Source organism: Lycium ferocissimum, chromosome 11 (assembly GCF_029784015.1).
Source record: "Lycium ferocissimum isolate CSIRO_LF1 chromosome 11, AGI_CSIRO_Lferr_CH_V1, whole genome shotgun sequence".
In the NCBI taxonomy this organism is placed as follows: domain Eukaryota; kingdom Viridiplantae; phylum Streptophyta; class Magnoliopsida; order Solanales; family Solanaceae; genus Lycium; species Lycium ferocissimum.
In genome coordinates, this window is record NC_081352.1 from 41,054,115 (window position 1) to 41,069,581 (window position 15,467).

Sequence of the window (15,467 nt, forward strand, 5' to 3'; positions counted from 1 at the left end):
GTTTTTGGTTTCTGATTCACCACTATTTTTGAATATGATGCATGTAGTTGTTAAAAACTACTAATGAAAAAGTAATCGGAACGTTCTGCAACTGTTCTTCCTGGCTAGTTTACTCATTACTGCAATTTAAGCCTCAGTCGATCAAGAACAGTGCAATTTCAAAAAAGTACTTTTTCTAAATGGGGTAAAAGATCTTGGAATCATAGGTCTCTAACTTAAAAGATGGATATATCACTCAATGGGTGCGGCGTGGTAGTCAATGAAATGAGTTGAGAATCATGAAATTTCATATTCAAATTCTATCCGAAGCAAAAACACTAGGTGGCTTTTTTTATTTGTTCAAGTCCTGATGAACAGGGTTTTCTGATACTTGTGCTGGTAAGAGATAGTAGATACTTCATGGAATTAATTGAGTTAGTTGAGGTGTACGCAAATTCATTTATATTAGAGATGCAAATTATAATCAGTATAACTTAATTATTGACAAAATTATGAATTTTTCTTCTTAATCTTGTACGGAGATACAGATATAAGTGCATATGATGCTCCTTATCCTAATGAAAATAAGATCTCATTTTTTCTGCTCCAAATACATTTTTTTCAAACAAAAAAAAAGCACTCACCCATAATGGATGAGGATGGTCAGTTGACAGTCGTCAACCAAGTAGTAAACTCGATACTTTCCATAGAATAAAAATATTTATTTATTAGTGAAGGCCGATGTGGGATATATGTATAAACTTCGCATTGACAGACGATGAAACATAACTAAGAGCTTATACGGATAAGCTTATTAGTTATGGCTTATAACTTATGGCTTATAAATAATAATTTATGGTTTGTAGCTTATTTTTATTACTTTGATTTGAAAATAAGTGTTAAAAGCATTTTTTAATTTTACTTAAACACTACAAAAGCAATAAAAAACCCAATATAAAAGATCATTTCTAGAACCACAGGATGTGACTGGTTACCTAATGCTTCAAAATTTAATGTTGGTTCATTGGAACCATATAAAGCAACACCTAAAACTCCATTTACGAGAAAATCATAAACCACCGCCGGGGACAAAATAAATTTTGTAGCTGAGTGTAGACGTTTCTTTCCTCCCCACGTGACTAGAAGTAAATTAGCATGAATTAATTCAAAAATGCTTAAAAGCTATTTTCACTTAAAAACACCTAAAATAAGCCAAAGCAGGCTCGAAGAAGCTCCAAAATGTTACAATTTTCAAATATTCCCAAATAACAGAATTCTTGATAATAGTTCATTAATTTGTCAAAAATCACCTTAAGGTTCTCTTTTCTTCAAATATTTCAATTGACAATAAAAAATATAGTTAAGCAATTTACACGAGGATATCGCAGAGAAACCAAAAACTAACATTCGAGTTCCCCGCAATTTCAATTGTTTGGTGTTCCAATCGCAGAGATAAAGCAGTATAGATGTTCTAGCCGATCTTTCGAATCCATGTTAAACTCTAACAAAAAATAGATGTTTGAGAAAATGTGCAATCGTTTTTCCAAAATTTGAACCAAAAGTGTCTGATAGGGAACACTTTATTATGTGTTCAGGTGCTCAATTGAAACAAGTCGTAGTTGAGTGTATAAATGAAATGTACAAGATTAAGGGGTTGTTGATGTATTAAAACCAAGGGGTTGTTGATGTATTAAAACCAAATTTTAAACTTCTATTATTGTACACTATATGACATTCGTTTTTTTTACCAAACATCATAAATAAATAAATAAAATATACAATGAATAGCGAAAACTAGCGACAAGTAAATGGGATTTTATCACGTGCAGAGAATACTTTTCTCATTGGAAAAAAAATCATCTTTTCGGTTTCAAAGAACATGCTCTAGATTCTAGAAGGTACAAGGAAATTTTCAAATTTTTAGCGAGTAAAAATTAAAGTCCATACTCCTTATGCTAATGAAAATAAGATAATTTTCTTGTGATACAAAAATCGTTTAAATGTGAAAAAATTTACTCGCCCACATTGGGGATGAGCTACGCTATAGGATACGCCCTAGGTGAAACACTTCTCCAATTAATAAAGAGATTTGTTTACTTAGTGAATGTCGATGTGGTACGCTTAAAAGTGCTAATTGTTGACTTGCATTTGCAAAAAGTAGTGACACACAGCGAAACATAATTAAGAAGCTCCGGTACTTTACTATTTCCAAATATTTAAAATAACAGAACTGCTGACAATTGTACGTTAATTTGCCATTATCACCTTCAATTGACAGTTAAAAATATAGTTGGAAGAATTTAGACGACGAAATCACAATTTTCTTTGAGTTGCTCAATCCGTATATTCTGTGATTAATTGAGAATTCAAGTTATAGACATTTGACTTCCTCAATCACCGTATTGAGAAATAAACCAGTATAGACGTTGTAGCTGATCTTTCGAATCCAAGATCTTCCAGAATTTTTTGCCTCTGCAACAAGAAATATGGAGTATGAGAAAAAGGGCGAACACAAAGCAAACTTGAATGAAGGGACGAATGATTTTCATTATTCATTGTGACTGAAGAAGTTCGATACTCAGATGGAACATGAAAATTTAAACACGTTTATTCAATCTACATTCATGGTAATCTGAAATAAAGATAAAAAGTTTTGGATGGGACACTCAAGTCGAAGCATACCTGCTATTTTACCAGATGTGGATGGGAAATCATAAAAACTGGAGCTAAGCTTGTGTCTTATTTCCAATAATTGATACACCTTCCTCGATTGCTTGGACAAAAGTTGCAATCTTGTAAGTGAAAAATCCCACCAGTATTGGTATCAACTCGAGGTGCATGAATCCATATTCTGGGACAAGGATCCTGGAAAAGAAACCAGTAAAGCATTAATACTTGCTCTACAACAATGAACGAGAGGAAGTTGGCGGATATCTGGTCAATTTCTAAGCTTACTAAACCAAAAGGTGCGATCTGCATCTTGAAAATGAGGTTAAGAGAGGAAGTTCAAGCCCCTTAAAATAGCCTCAACTTCTTTGACCATGCAGAATGCATATAAACTTGTACTACCAATTGGAGTTTTCAGAAAATAAACAAGAGGTTCTAAGAAGTTTGCACTGAATCAAGAAGAGAAGTTTAATTAACAGTTAATCTCGACATACATATTTTTGGTCAATATGGTTATAGCGGTAGATCTTACCCATTCCACCGGTTAAAAATCATGACCAAAGCAACAGGAACCAATAGCCTTGGCTGCCCAACAGCTGCCCTGCAAGTAAAAGCTTCTGGTAAGCTACGCTTCTTAGTCTCAAACAACAGCATCATTTACCATGCAAGCCTTTGGTTTCTATTTAGGGCTGTGGGTTAATAACTTCCAATCCTGGAATGATGAAACAGGCAATTTGCAAGGAACCACTATTTGAGTTACCATGTAAACTCCAATTCAAGAATGACAATATTAATTTAACTGTGACAAAGTGCTAACAGATTCTCCATAAACATTTATCCAAAATGAATTTGGACTGTAGGATTGTCGCACATTCAAAATGCATAGGGAAATTGGGCTTCCTATTTCAACATGCATCAGTCGCCTCCTTCAAGACAAGTGCCATACATGTAATACAAAGAAACAAGTGATGCTAAGGTTTGACGTAATACAATAACCAAAAGAGTCAGACCACACAAGTTATCCATTGTAAATTCTTTTCTTCATCTTCAATTGACTAACGTTTTTCTTATTTTTAGGTAAGAAATGAGGTTGTACAAAACATGAAGCATAGAAGTTTATACTCTCTGGTTTAATGTAGGATGAACAATGTAAATGATATGGATACACTATTAGACTTCATGGAATCCTTGTGTCGGTAAAAGGAGTACAGGTCCCCTTTGTACATCTTTGCACTTTCTTAATGCAATATAAAATCACTACCAAAACTTTTACACTTACCTTTCAAATTTCAAATTTGACTTAAAGTTTTTAGTCCTTATTGAATGTTTCCATATTCATTTACGACCTGCTGAAACAAGATTAGTTTCATAAGCTCTTTTAGATAGTTTGTGTTGTAAAAGGACAGCTTATTTTGAACCACCAACCTAATGCAGGGCATAGTACCAAGGTAAACAGCGTGCAGAACTATTCAAAAATGATACAATTCCAATTAGAATGCAAATATTTCTGGTGGTTCCCTGACCTATCAATGGACAAAACACATCCATCGTGAAATAGCTTGATCCCAGTCCTTTTCTTCTTTGTATTTATTTTTCTACTTTTATTCTTTTTCATCTTCTCATGTATTTTATTGATTTTCTTGCCCCAAGGTGACAAGGAGAGAACGTTGTAAGGAAAGGAAGAGGAACCAGAACGTGTACAAGACAAACTCGCTTTTTCAATTTTACCCTCGAGTCAGGACTCTTATGTCCTTTATTACTAAGGTATACTTAACATGCTGATCGAGACATAGAAATCAGAATATTTCAGTTTCTTAAACAAAATCACCAATATGTGGAACTGGCTATGATGAAAAATAGCGCAAAGCCAACTTAAAATACAAGCAACATGCATAGAGGGAGCCCTTTGGCTAAAGATCTAGAAACATCAAAGGCGTACTTGATAAGTGCTCTGGGTCCATCTGACTGCATAGAATCCACACTGTTTCCAAGCATACGCATGTACATCAACGAACCAATAAACCCTGCACCGTAACTGCAAAAATGAAAACACGACAGTTCATTAACACCGCAATTTATCTAAGCAAAGAGAAGCTAAAAACGTCCAGGCTCCATAGAGGACATTGAAAGAACACTAGCAGCTTAAGATATTTCAGTCAAAGAATATTCCATACATTTCATCAGTTATCACAAATGTCATTTTCAGAAGAAATAAGCAAATTAAGACTACCTTCATCCAGAAATTTTACCAAACTGACAACCTTAAGGGACCAATATACTAATTGGAGGAAAGATCTGTGTTAAATAGGGGCCATGTCCCAACAACAACAACAACATACCCAGTGTAGTCCCACAAGTGGGGTCTGGGGAGGGTAGGAGACACACAGACCTTACCCCTACCTTTGTGGGGTAGAGAGGCTGTTTCCGATAGACTCTTGGCTCAAAAGAGAAGCTTTCGAAGCAGAAGCAGGGAAACTATGACAGGAAATTAGCAAGATATAAAGCAAATGAAACAATAGATAGTACCACACATTGGAGAAGAAGAAACTACGCAATTACTAACTACTACTACTACTAATTGGAGCAGGGGAGACGAGGCTAGCCCCCTGCCTCTCCCATATAATAGTTAAATCAAACATGAGTATATCTAAAGTAGACACCTAAATGAATTAAAGCATGCAGTAAGTCCTATAATGGATTACCTCAATGCTATTTCAGGAGAATAAGAGATATAAGCTGAAACCACACCAATACCACCGATTCCAACTGTGAGAAGCTGCAATTTATTCTTTAACTGTGACGAAGAAAAAAAATGAAACAATCAAAAGGGTGAACTGAAAAGTCAACATATCTCAACAAAGAATGATTTATGTTAAATAAACGCAAACAAGTACCTTAAGATACTGTTCCCTTGACTGAGCAGCCAAAACCCTTGGATCCCCTTGAGGGCGTTTTAATTCCCTCAACATCACGTCCTGTGTGATCGAAAAGTTCAGAATTACAACTTAGAGAAGAATATTTCTCTATTTTATAAAGGAGAGACATAAGTTAACTAATTGCAAGTTCCGACGACCTACACTGCCCCCAGTTGCAGCCTTGGCAGCTTTACCCCACTTCTCCTGCTCACGTCGTGTTGGTGCTGGCCGCCATTTTTGAGATGTAGTAAAACGAGCCTGAAAATCAGTTTAGTTTCCAACATTGCTAGTCGAATAGGTTAATGCTTAAAATTGCTGAAGGCAAGTGTTTTAAAGTTACTACATACTCGAGTATTTTCGACTTCTGGTTCTCGAACAGCTTCTGAAGGGGTTGTTAGCTCCTTCGTCAAGTCAACTTCCAAACTGCATTCTCCATATGCAATTAAATTTAAGAAGAAAACAGAAATTATAAATCTCTAGAAGAAAAGAAGAAAAAGATCACACCTGTCAAGACTCATGACTCTGTTTAAGCTAAGAAATCCTGATGGCTTTTCCTGTTAAACATATCAAGTCACAAGCTTATTGGCAACCATTGTAAAAATAAAAATAGTAGTAAGCAACATGCATATGTTCTCACCACCATATAATGTAACAACTATTTCTTTTACTAGAGTACTACACAGATATAACACATTCCCGTGCAAGTAAGTTTCTGTTCAATCCTCCCAGTTTATGTGACCTTATTTCCTTTTTAGTCCATTCCACAAAGAATGACCTCTTTCTAAATTGGAAATAATTTAACTTAAACTCCTATTTTACCCTTAAAGAAACGCTTTTATAGCCTATTTGTTATGGCATTTTTAAGATCAGAAGTTTCAAGAATCTAATAATCACGCAAATGTTATGGCATGTTTAAGATCACAAGTTTCAAAAGTCTTCCTTTCTTCAACTCCATGCCTAGTTAAATAGGTTCACAGAAAGAGTAAGAATTACCCCCTATCCCAAAATACTTGTCATGTTTTGCTTCTTGAGAGTTAATTTGACTAATCTTCGGAGCTAAATTGGAGTAAATTAATTCAATATTTTAGAATTAAAATGTAGAAATTCACTAAGTTGCGATTATTCTAATATCAATATGGTGCAAAAATACTTCTTAAAATGTTGATCAAAGTTCATGTAGTTAGACTCTAGAGAAGCAAAATGTGACAATTATTTTGGGACGGAAGGAGTTTAAAAAGGAGAGGAAACCATGGCATGACCAAGATGGTTAATTGCCCATCATGAAAACCAGGATATACACCAATAAAGAGAAACCTACCAAATTAAAGATACATTTCATCACAAAACATATTAACTGAACTCAGTAACAATACAACAGAGAATAGTCCATAGAACCAACAATTCAAAAGTTGAACACTTTAAAAACTTTGTTGCTCCAAGAACAATTGCTGAGATAACTTGCCACAACAGTTTCTATTTTTTCTTTTCTTTTCTTTTTCTTTCAAATTCTAAAAAAGATGCAATCTTTTGTGAACTAGAACAACTCAAAAGATGAATGTATAGTGATGACAATTAGTTAAAGATTATACCTTTACAGGAGTAGAAGGTGCATTTTCTTGAGGGTCTTGAATATACTTTTTCATACGACCCATAAATTCTTTGTTCCATATATAATCATCAGATGTAAGAGGATCCACATCCTCACCCCAGTACTTCCTTAGCTTAGTTGTGGTAGTTGGTGGGTCCCCACTTGACAATTTTACAGGTTTAACAACCTTGTTTTGTGTTGGAATTGATAATGGGGTTGTGTTATTTGCAGAATCTTGATTTATGGGTGTGGCTGTTGAGGTTACTGAGAGATAGCAGTAGTTTAGAACTGCCATTTTGTTCAAAAAAAAAAATTCTGGGTGATGGAGTGATGTGGTTGTGTTTCTTGGACTTACAGACAGGAAAAATAAATATCTTAGTGCCAATTGGATTTGCCAAACGATAGGACCTGGTGATAACATTGTGGTTGTGTTTCTTGGACTTACAGACAGGAAAAATAAATATCTTAGTGCCAATTGGATTTTTTTTATTAATTTGGTATTTAAAATCGACCAATTGAACGATGTAGAACGATATTTTGGTAACGGGTGGACCTGGTTGCTGATAACATCGAGTTCCTTTTTATTGTTTGGTCATGAGAAAGTTTGATCGGATATTTCTGAAAATGGAAACAAAAATACAGGTGGAAAAAGAAATTTGTATTACTCCCTCCCACTAGTCCAAAATAATTGATATTTCAGATTCTTTTTCTCAAATTTGCGTCTTACACATTCTTGAATCGATGTACAAATTTAATCATAGTTATGTCAAACCTAAACAGAAAAGAAAAGCATAATTAATGGTATATTTTAGTCAAAATCCTCCTAATTTGTAGGAATAATTAAATTCCTTAATTCATGTGCTCAAGTCTAACATTTTTTTTTTGTGGATTTTCCTTCTTTTGGGTGGTCTTTAGTTTTTGTCCTTCGCTTAAAAAGGTGGCCGAAAATACTCCGAGGTCCTGGGTTCGAACCCCGTCGATAAAAAAAAAAAAAAAAAAAAATCTCGCAAAAAGGCTTTGAAAAAATCTCTCAAGGCAAGGGTTTTTTCCTTAAGGCATAAAATCATATCAATGACTTTTAGTTATGCCTTAAGGCTAAGTCTGCTGCATAAGACAGACTTTTTACAAAGCCTTGCCTTGCGATTTTTTTTTATGATTAAGCCGGGGTTCGAACTAAATTTCGTTTTAAAGCCAACAATTTGAGGGACAAAAATTAAAGACCACCGCCAACGAAGGGCAATGTGCAAATTGTCCCAAGTCTAAAACATTCAATTATTTTGGACTAGAGAAAGTTTGCGAATTGCCCTTCTTTTGGGGTGGTCTTTAACTTTTGCCCCTCAAATTGGTGGTTTTTAATTTTTGCTCTTCACCTAAAATCCGTGGGTTCCGGGTTCGAACCCCCTGCTCAATAAAAAATTTTAAAAAAATTTCGCAAGGCAAAGTTTAAATTTCGCTCTGCCCCCTCGCTGGGGCAGACTTTACCTTGAGGCATATATATATATAACAAAGTTCGTGACATAAAAAAAAAAAAAATAAAAAAAAAATAAAAAAAATTGGGAGATAGACAGAAAATTAGTTATAACTACATAATAAGAAGAACTTTGGGAGAGAGGAAGTACCGAGTAGGATTGTTAAAAAATTTATTTAAAAACAACTTTAATTTCTTTTGTCCTTTCGAACTTTTCTTATCAACGAACTTATCGAAAAAATTATTACCCCCTTTTAATATTGGTATCGAGCGAAATTTTTGGAACCTTAGACTTATCTAAAATTATATGAGAAGACCTTTTTCCGCTAGAAGAAGAAAGATAAAGACTCGTATCTACTATTAGACAAGAGTTAATGAGACAACACCGTTTTGCTAAACATATAAGTTTTCACCATCGCATGATCTATATTACTAGAAAAAGACTAGAAAACCTTATGTTCTTACCGAACACATTAACTATTTAGACCTAGCTTATAGAGAAGAATTAAATCATAATACAACGGTATTAAGTTTTCGAAATAATCTCCTTTGGGAAGTTCATTTTGGACTAGAGAAAATTAGACGGCTAGAACAACAAGTAAACGTTGTGCCTTTAGGTTAATACATGCAAGATCATTATTTAAAAGTCAAACAAGAATTAAATAACCTATACCCAGAATATATTAAATTAAGTAGTACCAAAGAAAATCAGTTAAGATTACAAGAATTAATAGATATAATATCAGGATTAGAATATAAGTTACTAGGATATATAAAATCTAGAAAGACCTCGAAGAACCACAAGCGATTTAGACCGTATTAATTATATGAGAACACTACCCTTTGTTAAACAAATAGCTATCGATCATTGGTAAAATAGAGATATAGAGAAAAAAAAAACAAGAGACAAGTAGAAAAAGCGTTAAGTGCATATTTAGAAATAATAAATAAACATTATCATCACTAATAAACAATAGACTCTTACAAAGTCGATTAACGAAGAAACAATTTTAGTATAACGTGGGAATTACTATAAAGACGATATAGAAAGATATACGACTAGGATAGAGTACCGAAGAAAGTTTGTAAAATAAAGATTCCGTTAGGATAATAAATAAAGCTAGAAAAATAGATACATTATATATATATATATATATATATATATATATATATATATATATATTACATAGTGAAGACAAACAAGTTTAGTTTTAGTCATAAATTTTAGTGAAAAAATACAAGAAAATAATAAAAACATTACTAGAATATTAGAGGTGGTAGAAGTATCCCGGACTAAGCAAGAGAAAACTTTCAAGAAAGTAGAACAAAATCTTGATTACTTAAAAACGCAAGAGTTAGAATTAGAAAGGAAAGTCCGTACTCTAGTTAACAAATTTAATTTAGAAAAATTACCTACAAAGACGGAAATAGAAAAAGTTGGTTAAAGTTATTACGAGTAAAAACCGAAAGAAATAGAACGAGAGACAACCCAAATAGTCTCTAAAATAATACAACGAGATAGAAGTTTTGACTAGTGATATTAAAGAATTAAAAAAGACGGAAGAACTAAGGAAATCACTCTTTCATGAATAGATCGACCTTAGCTCAACACGAAGCCTCAAAATTAATAGAAAAGTCTATACCTTTACCGAATGAACTATAAAGATTATATACCTAACGCTAAATCGGAAATAACACTACAACAAAATATTATGGCAGACTTTACCTTGAGGCATATATATATATATATATATATATATATATATTTTTTTTTTTTTTTTTTTGCTTTTCAAGGCCAACTTTTAGTTATGCCTTAAGGAAAAGTTTCGCCTTATAATGCTTTTAGTTGTGCATAACTAAAAGTGTGCTTATAAGACATAACTAAAAGTATGCTTATAAGGGAACTTTTCCTTAAACATAACTAAAAGTTTGCCTTATAAAGAAAGTCTTGCCTTAAGGAAAAGATATAAGATACTTTTGGTTATGCCCTAAAAGTCCGTCCCATAAAGCATAACTTATGCCTTAAGAAATTATTTTTATTTTATGCGATAACTTTAGTTTTCTTAAGAGTTATGCGATCCGCATACACGCCAATTCGCCTTGCAAAATTATTTTTTTTTTTTTATGCGAACCCAAAACATCAGGTATTAACTCACCTTTCCAAGCGAAGGGCAAAACTTAATGACCACAAATATAAGGAGTAAAATTTAAAGACCACAAATATGAGGGACAAAATTTAAAGACCACCCCAAAAGAAGGGCAATCCGAGCAAAAAAATGGAGAAAGTTTGAAGGTAACAATGGGTTATGTTAAGAACTTTTATAGATACGACAACTGATTATGAAATATAATTATTAATGCATTTGACATTCAATAGGATAAGCAAGAGATTGATTTTCCTTTTATCTTTTAATTTATTGTTTAAAGAAAGCATTATAAGGGAGATATGTTCTACAAAAGCTATATATTCTAATAATCATTTAATAATAATTGCAATAACTACTGAAGATTCACTCATCAGAAGTGACGACAGTGATAGAATCATCAATTTGATTTTTGGGAAGCTTCTTCACGCCGGTGAATAATTAGCAAGAAAATTTTTGGGAAGCTTCTTCACGCCGGTGAATAATTAGCAAGAAACTATGTAGTACTTTCTAGTATTATTAATTAAAGTATCCTTTCTACCAAAAAAAAAAAAAAAAAAAACTTTACACCGTTTGCTATTAATGTATGAAGATGAAAAACAAAACTTTAAGTTCTAAATAGTACTAATACTTCATACTCACAAGTCACAACTACATCATATCTGAATAATTCTGAAAAAAAAAAAAAAAAAAATTAACACATCAAACAGTACTAATTAATGTGGAATACTACTATAAACATTACAAAGTAAAATATAAACAACACTAAACAATAACATTGTTGTATTTTTCAAGAAAGTACTTCTCCAAATTATACACCAGTTGCTCTTTCGAAGAAATCCATTGGCCATCAACCCAATCTTGATGAGCTCTCAAGTCACTTTCATCATATTCACATTCAACCCCAAAGGTATCAAAGTACACATAATACTTAGTTCCAATCTTGCCAGTTATCATGCCAACCCACCATCCATCATTGTCAAAAGCATCAACTTGATCAAACAAGCTAAACACATTAGCCGTAATCTTAGGTGGCACTGGACGAAGTTCAGAGAGTGTAACCAACTCTTTCAATGGACCAGAAAGGTCATCTTTTAATAGGGTATTATACTGTATGATATAGTCTTTTTTGAATGGTTGCGATATTACAATTGCCTCATAATAAGAATCAAGAAATCCATCTTCTTTACTTGCAACTTCAACATGATCGCCCTTACGGAAGAACCCTATATCTTTAGAGTTTTGTGATTGTTTCTTGAATGTTGTAGTAGTTGATTTGATTACTTTTGGATACGCTATTCTTGAGTGTTGTTTCTTTAATGCTACGAGTGGAGCCATAACTGAAGTAGAAAAATTGATTTTGAGTTGAATGTTAAGAGTGAAGAAATATGAGACTTAACGAGTGAGATTTATAGGAACAAATTAACGCTGGTTTCCTACATTGATAAGGAGTGGGATTGTTCTCTAATAAGTTTCCTAATTTTCCTAATTTTGTATCCTTGAATGACAAGGAATAGGTTTTCTTTTAGTATTTCCTTATTTTTTTCTGTTGGTTAATTTATTTTAACTTCTGGTTTTTTTTTTTATGCTTTACTTTTATTTCCTTATTTTTTTTTCTTCTGTTGGTTAATTTATTTTACTTTCCTAATTTACTAAGGAATGGAGTTGAATTGGCCGGCAAGTAATTAACTACTTGTAGCTAACCCTAAATAGCATAATATATTCTAGAGTTTTGATGGTGCTTTTTGAGGTGTAACTTTTAGGTATTAAATTTGGTATCTAGTAGAAGACAATTTTATCTTGGTTTTTAGAATTTGATGGAGTTTTTTTGGTGTTTATAATTAAAGAAATAACTTTACAAAATTATCATGTGTGTTATTTTGAAAGCTCTTATATATAAAAATAAAAATCTCTTGTTTTAAAAAAAAAATATAAAATTAGAAACAAATTTGTAAAGAGTTACAAATCTAATTTACTTTAACAAGGAGAACAAAAAGAATAGAGAATGGTTCATCTCGTGAGAGAGGTGAAGTGCTGACTTAAAAAGGAAAAACACACTCGCACACAACACATATAGTGAATATTGTATTTGTTACTGATTTTTTTTTTTTTTTTAAGAATAATTAATTGTTTAGTTCTTGTAAAAATTTAATACTTTAGTTTTTAGTTGTAGTAGAAGTCTAAGACTTGTTAATGTGACTATTTATATTTATATGATTGACAAAATTCAAGAGATGCATTTTCATTCATATTTTCGATCTTAATGCTTGCATCTCTCTTGAGAAAAATCCTAACCAACATAGTCCCAAAAGAAACAAGAAAAGGAAATTAACGAGATATGACAAAAAAATAATTTTGAGCTTATGTGTACTTGGGGGTTGGATGAACTGTTTTATGTACACCTTCATATCTGAATAATCTCAAGAAAATAATAACACATATCAAACAGCAAATTAATTAAGCAACTACAAGTTAATATAAAACAAGTTTCGAGTACTACATGCCCATTCAAGAAATCCCCAAAACAGAAAGAGAGTCAAATAGACATAGAACTCGGTAGTCTTTTGCAATAAAGTACAACTGATTATTTAATCACACTTTACAACCTCTTTTGAACAAATCCATTTCCCATCAATCCAATCTTGATGAATTCTCAAATCTCTTATATAATAACCACATTCAACCTCACTATTTTCAAAATATACAAACCACGTAGCTCCAATCTTACCAGTAATTTTGCCAACCCACCATCCATCATTATCAAAAGCATCAACTTGATCATGCAAGTTAAACTCACTCACTTGAATCTCAGGTGGCACTGGCCGGAGTTCATTGAGGGTAACAAACTCTGTCAAGGGACCAGAGTGGTCATCTTTCAATAGGGTTTTATACTGCACAATATAATCTTTCTTGAGAGGTTGGCACACCACAATTGCCTCATAATAAGAACCTAGAAATCCATCTTCGTTGCTTGCTACTTCAACAAGATCGCCCCTGCAGAACCCCATCTTCAAATAATATTGTGTTTTTTGATAGAATGATAAGAAGGAAATATTTTAAAAAAACAATAATTTTGGGGTGATTCTTGAATGGCAAGGAAAGGTTTTTGGTTGCTGGTTCCGTGATTTTAGCTCTGCGATATTAACTTTGGGTAGTGATGATTCGGGCATCAATAGTCAAGAAGAAGAGATAAGGGTAAAAAACAAGAAAAAAAAATTTTTTTTTTTTTTTTTCATTTAAATTATTAAATTGAGAAAATTACCTATCCATCACTATCTAGTTTGGAAAATACACCTCAAATTATTCTTGAATGGCATGTGATTTACACTCTCCATTTTATATAAAAATATTATCAAGTGTTGTTCATGTGGATAAATAATATCACAATGGCACCTACATGGAAATTAAAATTAAAAAAACTATTTATTTTAAAAAATAAACTGAAAAATAATAATTTTTGTAAAAAAATATCAAAAATTATAGAAAATAAAAAAATAGTTTAAAAAATGGAATTTAAAAAAAAAATAAGAAAATTGATTATTTAGTTTTCACATTTTTTAAAAAAGAAAAATCAACTTTTCCATTTTTTTAAATCATTTTTTTTCTGATTTTCTAAATTTTTTGATATTTTTTTAGAATTTTTTTTCAGTTTTTTTTTTTTAAATCCAGATCTGTTTTTTAAAAAAAATGCTGATTTTTTTAAAAAAAATATACATATACTGTTTTTTAATAAAAAAAATATTATTTTTTAATTTATTAATGCACAATTTGACCATAATTCTTACTTATGTCATGTGGACAAAAATATTGAGAAAATTTCAGCTTCACTTTTTTTGGAAAGTGAGTTACACATTTAGTTAAGGTTATTTTGCAAATGACATAGGATAGTAATAGTTTAGGTAATTTTCTCAACCTTAGGATAGTTAGTTGCATCAAAAAAAGTGATAGTTAGGATGTGTTTTTTACCCTTACCTCATAATTATACTAATAAAAAGAAATAAATGCAAGAGAATGGTAGATTATGGCATTATGCAATAACTTTTTTCGTATAGTTAAGAAGAGGGTCAGAGTCAAAACACACACAGATAATCATAATTTTTTTGATTTTTATAAAAAGATGATTATCATAATTATATTTGCAAAATACACCTCATTTAAAGTGAACAATTGATAGGTTAAAGTGTTTTATAAACTAGTTGATGATAATTTAGGTAAAAAAAAAAAAAAAAAGTATAATATAATTGAAGTGCGTTTTGCAAACTAATTAGTGATTGTTTAGGTACAAAACTCTCACACTTGATAGTTCATGTAGCAAGATACTTGAGATGTGTTTTTGACCGTTATCTCTTAACGAAAACATAAGGAGATTTAACAGAACAACAACATCGCATAACTAATAACTTCCTGACATAAAGGGTGGATAATCCCTTTTGCATTCAGATCCAGTTCCTCCTCTGGTTTTTTGTTATGTTTATTACCGAGTGGTCTTTGAAAAACATTTTTTTGTCAATTGACTTGTGGTGCAATGAGTAATTGACATATGCAAACTATCGGGAAATCACATTAATAAAGTATGTATATATTAGGTACTCGATACTCGTGCTGGTACACGATAACAAATACCTTGGAAAATAGTTGAGTAGCTAGCAACTGGATCAAAAAACTGGGGGTAATTGGGTATATACTGGGGGTAATTGGAAGTCAAA

The 15,467-nt window shown here is 32.1% G+C and overlaps 2 protein-coding genes across 2 annotated transcripts; both read right to left on the reverse strand.

Moving 5' to 3' along the window:
* Positions 1 to 2,157: 2,157 nt before the first annotated feature.
* Positions 2,158 to 7,549, reverse strand: LOC132036449 (protein CONSERVED ONLY IN THE GREEN LINEAGE 160, chloroplastic-like). The gene is made up of 10 exons (XM_059426790.1): positions 7,151 to 7,549; positions 6,066 to 6,115; positions 5,909 to 5,984; positions 5,724 to 5,819; positions 5,541 to 5,621; positions 5,349 to 5,440; positions 4,586 to 4,681; positions 3,179 to 3,247; positions 2,662 to 2,844; positions 2,158 to 2,451 (listed from the first exon to the last, which is right to left on the reverse strand). The coding sequence occupies exons 1-9, from the start codon at positions 7,442 to 7,444 to the stop codon at positions 2,706 to 2,708; spliced, it is 993 nt and encodes a 330-aa protein (XP_059282773.1). The 5' UTR covers positions 7,445 to 7,549; the 3' UTR covers positions 2,158 to 2,451; positions 2,662 to 2,705.
* A 3,977-nt stretch (positions 7,550 to 11,526) lies between these two features.
* Positions 11,527 to 13,769, reverse strand: LOC132038348 (protein AGENET DOMAIN (AGD)-CONTAINING P1-like). Its single transcript, XM_059429027.1, has 2 exons — positions 13,490 to 13,769; positions 11,527 to 12,101 (listed from the first exon to the last, which is right to left on the reverse strand). The coding sequence occupies exons 1-2, from the start codon at positions 13,767 to 13,769 to the stop codon at positions 11,527 to 11,529; spliced, it is 855 nt and encodes a 284-aa protein (XP_059285010.1).
* Positions 13,770 to 15,467: the final 1,698 nt, after the last annotated feature.

Coding starts and splice junctions, on each gene's coding strand:
- LOC132036449 (XM_059426790.1), bottom strand. CDS start 7,444: ATGGCAGTTCTAAACTACTGCTATCTCTCAGTAACCTCAACAGCCACA. Junction 5,985..6,065: donor AGAGTCATGAGTCTTGACAG/GTGTGATCTTTT, acceptor TGGAGAATGCAG/TTTGGAAGTTGACTTGACGA. Junction 5,622..5,723: donor AGGCTGCAACTGGGGGCAGT/GTAGGTCGTCGG, acceptor TCGATCACACAG/GACGTGATGTTGAGGGAATT.
- LOC132038348 (XM_059429027.1), bottom strand. CDS start 13,769: ATGGGGTTCTGCAGGGGCGATCTTGTTGAAGTAGCAAGCAACGAAGAT. Junction 12,102..13,489: donor GTGGGTTGGCAAAATTACTG/GTAAGATTGGAG, acceptor TTTCTACTTCAG/TTATGGCTCCACTCGTAGCA.